The sequence below is a fragment of the Mobula hypostoma genome, chromosome 15 (assembly GCF_963921235.1).
Source record: "Mobula hypostoma chromosome 15, sMobHyp1.1, whole genome shotgun sequence".
NCBI lineage: Eukaryota > Metazoa > Chordata > Chondrichthyes > Myliobatiformes > Myliobatidae > Mobula > Mobula hypostoma.
The window spans coordinates 20,057,839-20,076,624 of NC_086111.1; the positions used below are offsets into that span (position 1 = coordinate 20,057,839).

At 42.3% G+C, this 18,786-nt stretch overlaps 1 protein-coding gene across 3 annotated transcripts in view; it reads right to left on the minus strand.

Moving 5' to 3' along the window:
• thumpd3 (THUMP domain containing 3) overlaps window positions 1-13,422 on the minus strand; it is a 38,749-nt gene extending 25,327 nt beyond the window's left edge. Inside the window, exons 1-3 of one of the 3 annotated variants that reach the window (XM_063067828.1) lie at window positions 13,381-13,422; window positions 12,022-12,298; window positions 7,603-7,680 (exon numbers count right to left, since the gene is read on the minus strand). In XM_063067828.1, the coding sequence (XP_062923898.1) occupies window positions 7,603-7,680; window positions 12,022-12,288 (345 nt within the window). In that variant the 5' untranslated portion in view covers window positions 12,289-12,298; window positions 13,381-13,422. The other 2 variants (XM_063067829.1, XM_063067827.1) reach the window with 2 other exon arrangements.
• Window positions 13,423-18,786: the final 5,364 nt, after the last annotated feature.

The window sequence follows — 18,786 nt, forward strand, 5'->3', positions numbered from 1 at the left end:
ACATAGACTAATTGTATGTACGTATATTAAGTGACACTAGGTGTAGGAGTATCTGTACTTAACGTGGCTCTGACAGGAAATGTTAAAATGACAAAATGACTATTGGCAAGAGGAACTCTTCTGAGTAGCAGCAGGGCTTATGAAAACACAGTAAGACAGTGACTGTATCAGTGTAGGTATGTGGTGTGGAGTGTAAGCGTAAAGTGGCAATACATGGGGGTGGTTAGGGTGCTGAGTGGCTGATGTGTATGTAGTGGTGCTAATGGGCTGCAGTAATGGGTAGAGGCGTTGATCAGCCTGAGTCTAGTGGTGCTAGCGTGGATGATGCGTAGCCTCTTCCCTGATGGGAGTGGGACAGACAGTCTATAAGCAAGGTATCTATACCATAAAATAACAAACAACAAACTACCATAATCAGCAACAAAATACCTATATCTACAACTGATCAAAGAACTTGTGCAAGTCTGCAAAAAGGAAAAGGGTGTCTAAGTAAAATCAACTGTTTTGCGTCTGTCTTTGCAAAAGAAGGTTCTAAAGGCATACTAGGTAAACAGAAGGCAAAAGAGATTGAGGAATTTAGTCATAGTATTATACAACGTGGAAACAAACTTATTCATGCTATATGAGTTGCTCAGTAAGTCAGTCGTACCTTTGGCTCTCTATACCTCATCTATCTATGTACTTATCTAGACAGTTTTTAAATGTTGCTTATGTGTTCACCTCAATCACCATCTCTGGCTGCTCATTTGAAATATGCATCAATATTTGCATAAAAAAGCTGCCCCTGATGTTCTTTCAAACCTCTCACGTCTGATCTTAAACTTATGCCCTCTTGGCCTGCACCCTGGGAAAGACAATGTGTTCCCACCCTGTCTATGCCCTCAGGTTCTTATATATCTCTGAAACTTCTACATTACAGAGAATAAAGTGCTAGTCTACACAACCTCTCTTTGTTACTCAGGCCCCTAATTCCAAGCAACATCCTGCCAAAACTTTTCTGCATTCTTTCTCGTTTATAAATGAATGGCCAAAACTGTACACAATACTCCAAGTGAGGCCACACCAACATCTTAAATAACTGCAACATTACTTACCAGGTCATATACTCAATGCCCTGACTGATGAAGGTCAGAACGACAAACAGTTTTTTCCACCATTTTATTTACTTGAGATGTCACTTTCATCAAACTATGCACTTGCATTCCTAGGGCCCATGCTGCATACCATTTCCCAGAGCCTTACCATTCACTGTACAAGTCCTACCTGGCTTGATCTCCCAAAATGTAATACCTCACATTTATCTGGATTGAAAGCAACTTGCCACTCCTTAGACCACAAACCTAGATGATCAAGATCCCCCTGTAATTTTTCATAATCTTCTACACTATGAACAACACTATCTAATTGCAACTTACTAAGTAGGCCTTGTATATTCACATCCAAATTGTTTATGTAATTTACAAAAAATCCCAACCCCAACCCTACTGGCAACCCACAGGCATTCAGTATGAGAATCAACTCTTAAACCATCACCGTCTGCTTCCTAGCACTGAGCCAATTACAAATCCAATCAGCTATCTCCCCCCTGAATCCCATGGGATTCAGCCTTCCAGACCCCTTGCCATGAGGGACCTCCTCAAAGGCATTACTCCACTGCATCTACTGCCCTATCCTCACCTACCCTTTCGGTTACCTTCTCAAGGAACTCATGAGATTTGTTAGACACAGCTTCCCACGCACAAAGTCGTCCTGAATCAAACTCTATCTCTCCAAAAGTTGGTAGATCCTGTCCCTCAGAAACCCCTCCAGCAACTTGCCCATCACTGATGTCAGACTCACTGTCCTGTATAGTTTTCTGGCTTGTTTTTGCTACCTATTTTAAACAGTGGTACATTAACCACTCTCCCGTGGTCTGAAACCTCAACTGTGGCCAGAGATAAAGCAAAAATCTCTGCAAGGGCCTCCACAATTGCACCTCCAGCTTCCAACAAGGTCTGGGAATGCAGCAGACCAGGACCTGGGGATTTATTAATCTTAATGCACTTTTTGCCTTCTTCACTCCCTGCTAAACACGGCACATAATGATTACGATGACACCCTGTTGATCCATGTGTGGTCCAAGACACTTCCAGTCATTACCCTCACTTCCTTAGCTTTCATTGTTTTCTCCACCATAAAAACTGGAATTCATTAAAAATCTCTCCCATTTCCGTTGGCTCCACACACAGATGGCCATGCTAATCTTTAAGGGGACCTGCTCATTGCCAAGCCACCCTTTTACTCTTAATATACTGTACCTGTGGAACGTCATGGGATTTTGCCTCACCATGCTTGACAGATCCTTCTCATATCCTCTTTTTGGCCCCTGACTTCACTCTTACGTACACTCCTACACTTCTTGTAGTTCTCAATATATTCACAACTTCCCAATTGCTTTAGTACAGTTCGTGCCCTCTTCTTTTTCCTAGTGTTGCACCTTCTCTAATAGCTCCCTCAATATATTGCTGAAAGAAACTTTCTTGGCACTTATCACAAATTCTTCTCCACCCCAGCCTTTTACACTATGGTTGGTCCAGTCAATATGACGGAACTTAAAATCTCCCACTAAAATGCTTACAATCTCTCTACGTATCTGCTTCTCCAATTCTTGCTGAATGTTCAGGGATCTATAAGACTAATCTGTCAGAGTGTGCCTTTGGGGTGCAGCCCTGTGGACAACCCAGTTCCTCACTGATGTAACTGACTGAAGCGTCGCGTGTGGTTGAAACATAAGATAGCAGGCGGTGTGCGTTGCTTTTGGAAGGCCCCTGCACTCAAATGATCTCTCTCTCGATGTTGAGTGAGAGTCTGTCGGTCCTCGAGTCAGGGAACTCGGACAAGCAGTGTGGCAGATTGTAACATGGAAACAGTGAGCTGCTGGTTTCCCCTCTCGTTGTTGCAGGAGAGATCTCTCTCTCCCTCGCTAGTGAGAGAGAGAGCCTGTCTGAGATGTCTAAGTGTTGGGATGGACAGTAGTTTTTGATGGACTCTAGGTCACAATCTCTTTGGGGGCTTTGCTATTGCTTGCACATGGTGGGTAACTTGCTGGAGCAACTGGGGGGAAGGGAGGGTTGTTGGCTTTTGCTGCTGCCTGTGGGGTAGGGGGGTTGGGCTTCCGGATTTAAACGTTTTCTGTCATTCATTCTTTGGGGTTTTTTTCCGTTTCGAGGATGGCTGCGAAGAGTAAGAATTTCAGGTTGTATGTTATATACATTCTCTGATATTACATTAAACCACTGAACCACTGAATGACCATCCCCTTCTTGTTTCTATGTTCTACCCATATAGTCCCACTGGATGATCCCCTAAGAATATCTAAGGATTATTAATATGTCCTTTTTCATTAAGAGGGCAACTCTCCCTCCTCTTTTATCTGCATCTCTGTCACGCCTGCAGCATCTGTATCCTGGAATATAGAGTTGTCAGTTTGCCCTTCCCTCAGTAATGTTTCCCTTACGGCTATAATATGCCAGTCCCCAGAGCCAATCTATGCCGAGTTCATCCGCCTTACCTGTCAAGCCCCTGTATTGAAATAAATTCAGTTCAAATCAATGGTCTTACATCTCTCTTTACTGCGTTTCTGGATACCCTAACAGCTAAACTTACTCTCAATGGCTACCATATCATCCCTGATTTTTCATCAGCTACTCTACCTCTTGGGACCACACCCTCCGCCACTCTAGTTTAAACCTGACTAAGTAGCATTAGCAAATGTCCTAGCCAGGATATGAGTCCTCCTCCAGTTCAGATGCAACCCATTTCTCTTGTATAGGTCATCGCTACCCCAGATGAGAGCCTAATTATCCAAAAATTTGAATCCCTGCATCTTGCACCTGGTACTCAACCATGCAATCAGCTTAGCTGTCTTGTTAATTCTACCCTCATTAGCATGTGGCACTAGGAGTAATCCAGAGATCACATCCTGCTTTTTAAGTTCTCACATAACTCCTTATATTCACTGCGCAGGACCTCATCCCTCATTCGACCTATGTTGTTGGTACCAACAGACTCTAACTGTTTACGCTTTCCCTTGAGGATGTTCTGCAACTGTTCCAAGACCTCAGAATCTGAAGCAGGTTTAATATTAAATTAAATAAATAGTGCAATTAAATAAAAAGGTTAAATTAAATAAATAATGCAAAAAGAGGGCTATGGGGAAGGGAAATTCTAGGCAGCTCCTAGAGTAGGTTACATGCTCGGCACAACATTGTGGGCTGAAGGGCCTGTAGCATGCTGCAGATTTTCTATGATCTAAAAGAGAAAAAACAAAGTAGTGAGGTAGTGTTCATGGGTTCAAATTCTATTCGGAAATCTGGTGGGGAAGAAGCTGTTCCAGAATCGTTGAGCGTGTGCCTTAAGGCTCCTGTACCTCCTCCCTGATGGTAGCAATGAGAAAAGAACATGTCCTGGTTGATGGGGATCCTTAACGAAGGATGCCACCTTTTTGAGGCATTGTTCCTTGAAGATATCCTAGATGCTGGGGAGGCTGGTGCCCATAATAGAGCTGACTAAGTTTATAACTTTCTGCAGCATATTTCAATCCTGTGCAGTAACCCTCCCCCATACCAGACAGTGATGCAGCCAACCAGAATGCTCTCCACAAAACATCTGTAGAAATTCGTGCTTGTCCTTGGTGACATACTAAACCTCCTCAAACTCCTAATGAACTATAGCCATTGTCATGCCTTCTTTGTAACTGCATCGATATGTTGGGCCTCGTTCCTCTTTCTGGGACCCAGAAGGCAACACACCAACCAGGCATCTCTTCTGTGGGCACAAAATATCCTGTCTGTCCACTTAACAATAAGGTCTCCTATAACTAGCACCCTGCCTGATGTTTCCCTTACCAGCTGAGCCACAGAGCTGGTCAGAGTGCTTCTGACCAGGCAACAGCTGCTGTACCCAGAAAGCTTGTTCCCTCCCCTGTGGTATCCAGTATTTGCTTCTAAGGGGAATAGATACAGGATACTCTGTACCCTCTGTCTCTTCTCCTTACAAGTTCAAGTTTATTGTTATTCCTGTATACATACATACCACCAAAGTTTCTCTGGACTAAGGTGCACAACACAGTACATATAACACACACAATGCAAAGGTAATTGTACCATATATAAATTAACAAATAATAAAGTGCATCTATGACACAAGTTAAAAATTAAACAGTATACACTACTGGCACTTCAAACTTGGTGAGACCTGGGTCATGGCAGGGAGCTTAGGAGCCTCACAGCCTGATGGAAGAAGCTGTATCTCATCCTAACCGCCTTATCCTAATGCTACAGTACCTGCTGCATATGGTAGGGGATCAAAGAGATTGTTGGATGGATGAGAGGGATCTTTGACAATGCTAAGGACCCTGCGCAAGCAGTGCTACTGATAGATATCTTGGATGGGTGAAAGAGAGACCCTGACGATCCTCGCAGTTTTCTGAAGGGCCTCTCTGGGTAATCACCTGAATATATGCAGCCTGCAACTTGGGTGTGATCACCTTGCTACAACTCTTGTCTATGACGCCCTCAGCATCTTAGATGATCCTAAATATGTCCAACTTCAGCTCCAGTTCTTTAATATGGTCAGACAGGAACACTTCCTACAATTGAGCACACTTCCTACAAGTGTAGTCCATTCCCTGCAGAAACAGCATGCCACTGACCTGGCGGATGTCCCAACAATACTTATTCTAAGTAATAGCTAAAAGAGATTTTACCAGAGCCAACTTGTTTCCTTCCTCTGCCAAGCCTCCTCTCACCAAAGCCTGAGCTTCCCATTCTCACTACAGTTACTCTCTCAACAGCTGTTTCACATTGACAGCTCTGCTTGACCCTATCTTCTTTTTATTGACTGCTGTTACTATTAACTGACATTTCTTAAACTCTTGCTCGAAGTCCAAGTCAATTGTTAAAACAATTAATACTGGCAAAATATGAAATATAAAACAAACTATGAGCTAGAAGCTGACAAATTTTGTAATATTGATGCATGCACCCTCGTTTCTCATAGTGATAGAGCACAAAAACAGATCCTGTGACTCACCAGCTCCAAGTCATTAAGCATGCATTTATTCTCAACTCACACTAGTCTTATTTTATTCTCCCCAAATTCCCATCAATTTTCCCCAGATCTTAACACTCATCTACACAGTAGGAGCAAGGTTACAGTGGCTATCAATCTGCATATCTTGGAAATAAAGCAGGATACCAGAGCACCCTGAGGAAACTCATGCAATCATGGGGAGAATGTGCAGACTCCAAGTAGAAGTCAGGATTGAACTCAGTAAATTCAAAGTAGTGGACTCAGTTCAATACATCAGAGGTACATCCCACCCCGTCATTAATATCTATATGAGTCAATATTCATCATCCTCACCAGAAGACCACAATCTGTGTGGATTGGAAATAACATCTCCTCCTTGCTGACAATCATAACTGGCATACCTCAAACATGCATGCTTAGCCCACTGCTCTACTCTCTCTACACCCACTACTGTGTGGCTAGTCACAGCTCAGACGTCATCTATAAATTTGTATGTCACCAAAGACACTAGCAAATTTCTATAGATGTACTGTGGAGAGCATTCTAACTGGTTGCATCACTGCCTAGTATGGAGGGGCCATTACATAGGATCTTAAAAAGTTCCAGAAAGTTCCACTATGCACTAGCCTTCCCAGCATTGAAGACACCTTCAAAAGCTGATGCCTCAAAAAGGTGGCATCCATCATTAAGGACCTCCCCCAGCCCATAATCTAGGACATGCCCTCTTCTCAATTCTACCATTCAGGAGAAGGTATGGGAGCCTGAAGACACACACCCACCATTTCAGGAATAGCTTCTTCCCCACTGCCATCAGCTATCTGAATGGACAATGAACCCATGAACATTACCTCAATATTTTTCCTCTTTTTGCGCTACTTATATAATCTTTAAATATAAACTTCTTATTGTAATTTATAGTTTTTTTATTATTATGTATTACAATGTACTGCTGCCCCAAAACAATAAATTTCACGACATATACTAGTGATATTAAACCTGATTCTGATTCAAATATCCCCATCATCCAGGCCATGCCATCTTCTCACAACTACCATCAGGGAGAAGGTACAGAACCCATAAGTCTCACATCACCACCAGGTTCAAGGGCTATTCCCTTAATCCATTTAGTTCTTGAACCAACCTGCACAACCATAATCACCACCTCATTACAGAAACACTATGACTACTTTGCATTACAGTGGACGTTTTTACTTTAATTATATTCTTCCTTATATAATTTTATATAGTTTATGTTTCTCTCGTGAATGTTGTGCACCTGATACTATGTGCCTGTAATGCTGCTGCAAGCAGGTCTTTCATTGTACCTGTACATACTTGTGCATATGATAATAAACTCAGTTTTGAACACAGGTTGCTGGAGCTATGATGCAGCAGCTCTACAAGGTGAGCCACTGTAAGAGGTAGACATAGAGATGGAAGACATGTGTGATTTCCAAACTCAAAGGTCCTGTTCTGTTTCTTTACTTTTTTATATGCTACATATTATTCACTATATTAGTAGGCACTTACCTTGGATTTGTTAAACTGGTACTGAGGAAACTCCTGGATAACAACAAATAAATTATCAACAGATCTCAAAAGATGAACCTGAAAGAGAAAGAATAGCAGATAAAGATTTAAATTTGTATAAATTAACATTTGAAAGTAATCAAATGTGAAAATAATTTGATTTCTCTCCCTGATGGTTTATTTGGTACACACTGCCCAGGATGTGCCAGGGATAAATTAAATTGTTTTCCTAGAACACTTTTCACATATTAAAGATAACCATCATAACATCTCAAAAATTGGTTGAGAGGCATTTGAAAATTCACACGCAGTATGTATGCATTGAAATACCACAAAGATGTTGATTTATCAGGTGACTGGATTAAAGTCCTTGCCCTTAAATGACAAGAGAAATTTGTATTTTGAAGTATTTTTATAATTGTATTTGCTTCATTAATATAGAAATGGCAGCAGACTGTCACACATCAGAGGTGAACACTTAAGGTGAAAGTGAGGCAGAGGTAGAAAAACAGCCAAGATCGTGATAAACAACGGAGCAGGATGAGAGGATCACATAACCTCTGCCTGCTTCTGTTTCTTATGTTATTCAACAGGGTTAAATATTAGCCTGGGCACCAGGAATAATATCCCTTCTACTGTTTAAAATATTTTGTTTGCATTCATTGGTGAAGGCAGACTGGGCGTCAGTTTAAAATCTCACCTGACAAAGTCCCTCTGACAGTGGGACACTTGATAAGCACTGCACTGATATACCAGCAGCAATTATTGAATCTATTGTTCTCTAAGTGGTATGGATGGTTAGAAGGTTGTCATAAGTTACAATGAGACATTGACAAGATGCAGAGATGGGCTAAGAAGTGGCAGATGGATTTCAATCTGGAAAAGTGTAAAGTGATATACTTTGGAAGATTGAATTTGAACGCAGAGTACAGGATTAATGGCAGGATTCTTAGCAGTGTGGAGGAATTGAGGGATCTTGTGTTCCAAGTCCATAGATCCCCCAAGGATGCCATGTAAGTTATTAGTGTTGATAAGAAGGTATATCGTGTGCTAGTTAGAGGATGGAGGTCAACAGCTGCGAGGTAATATTGCAGCTCTATAAAAATCTGGTTAGATTACACTTGGAATATTGTGTTCAGTTCTTATTGCCTCATTATAGGCAGGATGTGGAAGCTTTAGATAGGGTGCAGAGGAGACTTACCAAGATGATCTCTAGATTGAAGCCTGTAAGTTGGCAGAAAGAAGACCGACTAATATCTACACCGTTTCTCCATATGCTTTTGGAATTGTTCATAACTTTGGAAACTTACGGAGACAAATGGGATTTTTTATGGCTGTAGGAACCCCAATCAAGAATGGCCAAATAGTACAAGAATTCATATAACTGCTGTCAGAGTAACTGTATTAAACTGTAAAAGCCACTCCAAAACGACTACTATGGAAAGCTGTGGAAATGCATTCGTGGATGAAATTGCAAAAAGGGCAGCACAGAAAGGAGTAAAAGAAATAAAACAAATAAAAGAAGTACTGAGAACACATGCAGTGAGCCCAACAACTGGAATTATGGAAGCAAAGTTGAACTCTATATCACAGATGAACATACAAGATATTCGAGAGATGTAAACTTGATACTCTAACTGGGAAAAATGGTTCTGGATGGTTAGAATGGTGGGAGGTAAACCATGATGGAGTATGGAGATATGACACTAGTCACAGACGAGTAGCCCCAACTACGCTGCCCGTTATCTAGCACAGCAGATACACTCCTTTGAACACACTGGAGTACAAGATGATCGACAGATTCTCCCGATGGTGGTGGGAACTCAAAGTTCAGGTCACAAGCTCAACAAATGTTTGAAAGATGCATGACATGCCAAAAAATGAATCCTGGAGCAGTAGAAAAGCTACCATAATTAAGTGCTCCTGCCCCACTTGGTCCATTTTTACACTTACTAGTGAACTATGTTTATCTACCAAAGTACCAAGGATATACAGACGCACTGATAATAGTGGGCACGTTATCAAGATGGATGGAAACTATTCCAGCAAGGAAAGCCACTGCCACACATACAGCAAAAACTCAGATAACAACCTATATTCTTAGGTGGGGATTGCCATGTCACACCAACTCTGATCCAGGAACACACTTCACTGCAGGAATTATGTCGACTGATGAACATTGAATAATTTTTTCATTGTCTACATCACCCAGAGTCATCAGGACAATTCGAACGAATGAATGGAACCATCGAACAACAGCTAAGTATCATGAGGAAGATATAGCATGGCTGACGGCTCTTCCTATGGTCTCATGTAACATCAGAGCAATCCAAACAAAAAAAACTAAGCCAAGTCCATTCAAGGTGGGATCTCAGAGAGGCTGATGTACACATTATGGCAGACAGTTTAGTTAACTATTATGTGCAATTAATCCAAGCTGTCTGCTCTGCTTCCCAACAGGTTTCTGCCACTTGGTGTGATCCAACAGGAGGGCACACCTTGATTCCTGATGAGTAGGTCCTGATTAAGAAACCGCATAGGGACCCACTGGGAGCTCAATGAGAAGATCCTTATCGAGTGCTGTTAATTACCAACTCAGCAGAGAAAGTAGAAGGCAAAAGTAAGTGAATACACGCCAGCCATTTCAAGCAAGCTAAAGTGGTACCCGACGAGGACAACAAGCACTGTCATTAACGTGCTATTAACCTCTTGACCCACTGCCTACACTGCTGGGCTACAAACTAGCCAGAAGACTTCAAGCAAGTTGACAATTACTGGAATTACAAAGGTTATTCTGACATTATTTGTTGTTACAATGAGTACTAATATTCATACTAATATGCCTTATCATAATTTATATCATTTTTACCTGTATAGTCATTAGTAAAATAGTTCAAACTCAAGCAAGTTGCCTATATTCTGCCTACATGCCATAATCCTATGAATATTTTGAAGAATATATATCAAGATATTTCATAACTTCGGTAGCTTTTGATTATTTTATACTTAGTGTAGAAACCGCAAGTTTTTCTGCCTCCAAATTTTCAGATGTAATGATTCTTAACATAAGATTTATAATCAAAGGGGTGGTGTTGTACGATCTGACTGTTTAGAAACATTAAAAACATATTTATTTTACAGTTCAGCAATTAATTACCTGTTTATATTTAGAGTAGTTCTTACATGCATGTAAGTGCTTCCTAGTGGCCACAATATGTACATGCAGTTGTTCAATTTGTCCCCTAGTGGGTATTCTGGTATGATTCTGGAAGCTTCTCTTGGGACTGCATTATTTGAATGGGGGTATCTCGTTGGTTGACTCTTATCTATGAATTTGAATAGCATTTCCTTATCTATGTAGTATGAAAGAGCTGTCCACAAGGCCAGTGCTACCTTTGTTCTTAGACCCTTCCACTTTTCCTCTCTTTAACTTGTAGACCTATATCACTATTCATTTTCAACTCTCTTTGTTTAACACAGCAAGCATGAAGCAACAGGTTTTGGACCTCTGTCCTATTTCTGAAAGAACTTTCCATAAAAACATCAAAATCTAACATGTCATCACAAAGAGGGCACAACCATGGCTCTACTTTGTTAGTAGTTTCAGAAGATTTGGTATGTCACCAAAGACTCTTCCAAGTTTCTATGGATGTATGGTGAAGGGCATTCTGTCATCACTGTCGTGTATGTACTCTCCAGGGCACAGGATCATAGCAGGCAGCAGACAATTATAGGCTCAACCAGCTTCATCATGGGCTCAACCCTCTCCACTAATTGAGGTCATCTTCAATCTCTGGTGCCTCAAGAAGGAGGCATCCATCACTACAGACCTTCACCATCATCTGGGGCATGCTCTCTTTTCATTACTAGCATTGGTGAGAAGACACAGGAGCCGGAGGTCAAATTCAATGATTTAGGAACAGCTTCTTCCCCTTCACCATCAGATGAACCCATGAAATTGTATTTCCTTTTGTTTTGCCTTTTTTGTATAAGTATGTAATGTTATGTCTTTGCACTGTACTGCTGCCTCAAAACAACAAGTTTTACATCACATGTTAATGATAATAAACCTGATTCTGATTCTTCTGTAGCTGTAATATGAGTAGTGCCTTAACATCCCTTATGCCAAACAGAACATCAGAGTAACATTTCACAAGGGCCAACAATAAAGATGTTCTCAATTTTTTAGATTGGATTCAAACCAATAACTTGTTCAGAAATGCAAGAAAATTATCATCTAAATTGTGGCCAACTCGCACAGAAAAGTAACAGTCCAATGTGATCAGCGATCTATGTTAAACTAACACAGCACTGGCTATGAGTGGTCCAATTATCTTGATTTGGACTCACAAAGAACCCAGTTTTAAGCTCTCAATACTTTAAAAACATACGGAATGGATACCAAACAATAAAGCTAACCTGAAAAAGATTATCTTTGGAAACCTCAAAATAGATTCTTCCTCGATCCTTGCTAATTCTGGACTCGGATCCTATTTTCTCTTGGACTTCATCTGCAGCTGTTTTCTCGAAGCCAGTAGGAACAGTCGCTCCAACTGTGACATAAGGCCCCAGCAAGCATCCGTGCTGCTTAATTGACACATCTTTGTTTCCACAAGGCCTTCCCTCCACTCCAGACACAGTCGCCGCTGTGTTTGGTCCATCAGCATCTCCATGGGGTGCAGACATTGCTTTTATACTTAAAGGAAAAAGATAAGATCACCACAGAATGTCCCAAAGCAAAACACAACTCTGTGCTAATGTTGGAAAGAAGGCAGCCAATTGTCACCTATCAGAATTACAAAATCAATGAGATTATTTATTTTTTCTGGGGTGCTGATTAAGAGGTAAACAGGCTCTTCAAAAGAGTGCCATGGATCTTTTGCAAACATCTAATGGCAAAAGGTTAATGTCTTCAGCAAAAGCCATCAGCTCCTGCAGTATGGCACGGATTTGCCTGGCTGAGATTACATGCTTAACTCTCTAGAATGGTATTGAATACCAATTGTGAGGGTACAGGTGACAAACCACTCAGGTGTGCATTTTTTCAGAAAGTGCACTCACCAAGAATCAGACTAGTTCTATAGAAGTGATTCTTAGCTAGAATAGACACTTGAAGGATTTTTGTCCCATTCCACAAATTTCTTTCATTATCATCTGGTGATCCTCCCAGGTGGCGCACTTGGTACCCTGTTGCTACAGGTCAAGATTATTAAATTAGTTATCACACTACAGACAGATGGGTTAAAAACACTTCCACTTTAGTGCTTTCCAGTAATGTCAGTCAGACAGAGCTAGGATGCAGACCTTCCAAGAACAGGGTCAGGAAATCAGCTCATGCCTGTGACCTATGTTACGCTTGTCCTATTGCCGTGGCTGAACCCAGATACTCCCCGCAGTTACTGGTCTAGGAGCGGTAGGCTGAGCGCATGCTGAGCACCCAGTGCCTGATGTGACATACAGTATAACCCTGTATGCTTCCTCGAGTGATGTCTGAACCGGCGAGTATCTACAAATCTGTCGCCGAGATCCCTCCCTACCAAACATCCCCCCTTTCCGTGACCGAAGTATATTACACCCCAAGCATTCCCCTACCCAGGACTGAGGTCAGACAGATCCCTGAAGTCACATCTGGTGATGACTGGGATCAGATCTAAACATCGCCCCAACCTACCGAATGAGTGAGACGATACCTGGCCCTACATAACCCACCGTCACCCTAACTCCCCCACCCCCGTTGGACAGCTGAAGCGAAACACCGACCCACTCCGCTGCCCTCACCCGCTCCGGTTGCCAGGTTCCCCAGCACTTCCGGTGCCTGTCCCTCCGATCACCGGAAATGCGGGTTGTGGAAGTACGCATGCGCAGCTGGATTGCGCGGCGGAGAAGCGTCGTGGTGGAGGGGTGGACCGGGGGGAGAGAAGGCGATGGTTTCCTGCTCTGGTGTGCGTACGGAGCGGGGAGAGGAGAACGGAGAGGTGTGTGAGGGGGTTGGTGATGGAGAGAGAGACAGAAGGTAGGAGGTAGACGGACCTCTGGCCTGTGTGGGGGTCAGAGATCGATGACTCCCCTGTGTGGGAGCTGGTTTTCGCCTTCTTTCCCAGACTCTTGGCGGCAGAAATATTGCCAAATGTAACTGACCAAAAAGCATTTTTCTGAAAGGAAAATGTTTTAGAAAAAGGATGGTATCGTGCAGATAATCTTAGCATGTAGAAAAGCCAGGAAAAAGCCAAATGAATTTTCTGACGCCAACCAAATTAGGAAAAATCCAGCTTTCTGGAATTTGGGGCCAAAAAAGCCAACCTGGTAACCCTGAATTGGGAGCTGGATCCCTCCCGCCTGTGTGGGAGGGTGGGAGAAGGTTCCTCCTAATGTAGGTGTGTGTGTTTAGGGGGGAGGGGGAGTGGTTTGGAGATGGACCCCTCTCCTGTGTGGGGAGGTGGTGGAAACTATTGCCTCCCCTGTGTGTGTTAGAGGAGGGAATCAGTAGTTAAATACTGTGGATACAAGAACAGGTGAGAGCCTGGGCATTCGTTGTTTACATTAGGCATTGCGGGTTACTGTTATATGTAAAAGTATGTAAGTGGAATATGTCATTACTAGACCACGTCATATGTGTGCGCCTCACTTAAAATTAAAATGAATCTAAGACGGGTTATTCTTGTCTCTGTGTTTTTGTTTTCAATTAGTTTAATGTTTTGGAGTTGCAGAACATAACAGTGGCGATGAGGTAGTTTTTAAACAAACCCAAGATGAATACCTATCTGTTTCATGTGCAGTGGTTTGGTTGGAACAGTTCAGCTGCTACAGCCAAAATGGGCTTTGCTGATATCGTGAAAGTAATGCAGGAACATTTAGCAACGAAGCCATTGTTGATTGCATAATGTTTTGGGTTTCATAAGGATTCAAAAGGAAGGATTAAAGAAGTTGTATGAGTATTGTCAGTTCAAAAATGGGTTTAATGATGCACTTACAAGAAAACATTAAAAAATGGCTCCTAAATGAAGCACAGCTTACATTAAAGAACAGTTGAAATCGCTGTATCAATGGAAACAGCAGACAGGCGCAATTGAGTTGCAGTCAGGAATGAAGGTGAGTGTGAACAAAATTGCAATGTCTAAGCAGGAATCAGTCTGGCTGAATGAATTGCATTACTGTTGTGGTAGGGTCTCACATACACCAGGCCATTGCAGGTTTAAAGGCGAAACTTGCAGAAAATGCAACAAAGTCAGACACATACAAAGAGCATGTCAGGCAGACAAAAATAAATGGACTGCACAGGGAAGAGAAAAAGATAAGTCAAGTTGCAGTTTCAGAAAGAGCACTTATCAGCATGCTGTTGATGAAAAATCTGATAATGATGAGAGTGACACAAGACTGAGTAGCCTTGAGATTTATAGTGTGAAAACTAACAATAGATGAGAATATGACTTGCACCAGAAGTGTTCCCAATAGCCTCACTCACTGTCAATTTGTTGAGAAGCTTCCTGTCAAGGACTGGTGTACCAGAACATTTTGTCAGTGACAATGGACCACAGTTTGTGTGAAATAGTTTCAGTCATGCCTGAAAATGTATGGAATAAGACATAATACATCTGCACCGTACCACCCAGCTACAAATGGCTTGGCGGAAAGGTTTGCCCAGAGTCTAAAGAACACACTACACTGATACTGCTCGTCTATTTCCCTTGCATTTTGCAAAGCATTCACGCTTGGATCTCCTCAAACCCAGTCTCAGAAGGAGTCTGCAAGACAAACAGACAAATTGAAGTCTCCTCAAACAAGGAGGTTTAATGTTTCACTCCTGGACAAGCAGGAGTACTCTCAAAGATTAAGGACAGAACTGGACCACTCTCCTACACAGTGGAGATTGCATCTAATATCATCTGGAGAGGACACATCGATCAGTTGAGGAGAACAGAGGCAATACAGAAGAGAGGTGGTCAGAGCTGTCAGAGCCACTTTCTGCAGTCCCGGAGTTGACTCCTACAACCACCACAGAGGAGGTCCCAGAACCTGAGATTGTTTCACAACCACAAGTCTCACCTGCTAAACAGAGTGACTCCCACCCCCTTGTCAGGAAAGACGTTACCCACAAGAGTAAGGAAGCCTCCACAATGTCAGTACACTGCCACGTCATACGTGCATGCCTCGTTTAAAGTAGAAATGAAACTAAGATGCATTATTCCCAACTCTGTGTTTTTGCTTTCAATTATTTTCATGTTTTGGAGTTAATGTACTGCAAATTCTGGGACAAGTGCCTGTTACCTCCTGTCTTGGCTATTACAGTCATTCATTTGGAGGCAAGCACCTAGTATTCCGCCAGCTGAGCCATTACTGCTCTGTCACTTTAGTGGGAGCTGAGGACCCTGTTCCCTCAGAATGGGCAGAAGGTCCCTATTCAGTAGAACATGTGAAATCTCTTTATCCATCAGTTCAGCCTGGGGTTGAGGTCTCCGTGCCCCTTTGAATGTGCTAAGAGCCTCAGTAGAGATCCCTTGTTCTTTCCTGTCAGAGCCAGCGACGCTACGTACCTGGTTTCAGGAGCCCTGCTCTCTGCATACAAGCAGTTCCAATTTTTCCCCCTCCTCCATTCAGTCTGGGGTTCCCTGGCTCAGTCTGCTTTCCCAATCTCAAATCTTGCCAAGCGCGGTTCTTGCTGTGTTAATCTCGAGAGCGAGCACTGCCGACATTTTCCACCTGGCTGGGTCTCATGAGTAACTCACTGATACCATTGCTTCCCAGCTGGTGTCACTGGCTGGTCTATCGCCAGAGAAACTAACTGATTACTCTTCCCTTGCCTCGGGTATCGGCACCAAATATACCCTAGACCGGCCAGAGAATGAATAGAACTCTCAGCTTAAAGCAATAAAAATTAAATCACATCCAACAGCTGATCCAGAGGAAGGATAAGCTATTTTATTTGATTTCAGCTTATCTGCCCAGAGGATTCAATCATCAGAAAAAATAAAGAGAATAACGATAGCTCTGTAAGATTGAAATGAAACATTATTAATGATACCCTTACACAAGCCTCAGTGACATTGAGATCTGTCTACGGGGGCTCAGTTCTATTGAAGTATCCAATCAGGAAGGTTAGTTTCATGTGCCCACCTTGGGGTTTTATATTGTTTTTTATGATTTGCACATTAGCTTTTTTTTACAAAATAGACACTTTAAGGCAAAGTGGGATTATATAAGAGAGAGTATTTAATGGTAAGCACACACACATGGAGGTGAATAATTAATACACAGGGAGAGGCAGACTTGCATTGAGCTTATAGTAGATATTCTGGGGCTCTGAGGACAAACAGCTCTCTAAGGGCCTAAAAGTCATTTGACAGCTCACGTGGGTTGAGCGGATCCTTGGCAGAGGGTGAACTACACAACCTGTCATTGAGCAAACTGGAGTCAGAAAGACGTCGACCAACAAATGTTCATTCACTGATTATAGTGTTCTTACAGCTCACTATAAGAAATAAGGGATCACCTTTAACAGTTTGTCAGAGATTTGCTTTCAAAACCAGAATAAAGCAAACAGCTACATTAGGACAAACAATTGGGCCTTTTCCCCTCAGAGCGACGGAGAATGAGAGGTGATCTGATAGAGGTGTACAAGATAATGAGAGGCACTGATCGTGTGGATAGTCAGAGGCTTTTTCCCAGGGCTGAAATGGCTAGCACGAGAGGGCATAGTTTTAAGGTGCTTGGCAGTAGGTACAGAGTAGATATCAGGGGTAAGTTTTTTATACAGAGAGTGGTGAGTGCATAGAATGGGCTGCCGGTGGTGGTGGTGGAGGTGGAAGCAATAGGGTCTTTTAAGGGACTCCTGGATATGTACATAGAGCTTAGAAAAATAGAGAGCTATGGGTAAGCCTATGTAGTTCTAAGGTAAGGACATGTTCAGCACAGCTTTGTGGGTTGAAGGGCCTGTATTATGCTGTAGGTTTTCTATGTTTCTAAAAGAAAATCTGCAGATGCTGGAAATCCAAGCAACACATGCAAAATGCTGGAGGAACTCAGCAGGTCAGGCAGCATCTATAGAAAAGAGTACAGTTGATGTTTCGGTCTGAAACCCTTTTCCAGGACCTAATGAAGGGTCTCGGCTTGAAACGTTGACTGTACTCCTCCATAGATGCTGCCTGGCTTGCTGTGCTCCTCTAGCATTTTGTTGCTACATTATGACAACATACTCCACAAGGTTCACTTATGGTTCCAGTTAGGTCTCCGCTTACAACATTTGACATCTGCATCTTCCGTGCCTTTAAAAATGCAGTTCAGAAGAACTGATGAAAGCTGAAACCTTCAGAATAAAACAGTAAAAGTAGTTTAAAAGTGATGCAACTTTGGTTCCAGAGGACAAAGAACTCCATTAGATTCTTAAACCAACCTGCACATTCCGTATCCTACCTCAGCAATGTAACACTGTGAGCCACCTCCTGCATTGCCATGGACATTTTGTTTTGCACTAATGTCTTGTTCTGCACAGTTTTGTTTTCCTTGCCTTGTATAAGTTACACGTAATTAATGTATAACTTATTTTCTGTGTTGTCTGAAACGTGTCTGTGATGCTGCCGAGAGCAATTTTTCCATTGTACTGCATCTTACCACACTTGTGCGTAGGCCAATAAACTCAACAGCATGGAACAACTCCAAGCTTGCTGTCAACACCAAGCATGTTAGCGCATAAAGCACTCTTCTACATCGTGGGACAATGTGGATACCTGAGAGGAAAAGGTAAATATTTTCTACCTGCACAGCTCACACCAGGATGTTCAGCATCAAATGGCAGGACTCAGTTCTTCAAAGGGAAACTTTATTAAGCATGCCAGTCATACTGAAACACTCCGGTAGATTGGTATTGAAACATTTCGGAATGTGATCCATCTTTTGGAAGAAAAGGTACAACCACGTAGACACCACACCAATGTCTCTATTTCTACAGAAGGCTAAGGAAATCCAGCATACCCCATTGAACCTCACCAATTTTTACAGATGCAACATGGAATGCATCGTATTAGGAGGTATTAGAGCTTGGTATAGAAACTCCTCTGCTTGGGACTGCGAGAAATTGCAGAGAGTTCTGTATACAGCACAGTCCATCATGAAAACCAGTCTCCCCTCTACAAACTCTCTTTACACTTTTTACTGCCTCAGAAAAGCAGCCAGCATATCAAAGACCACCTC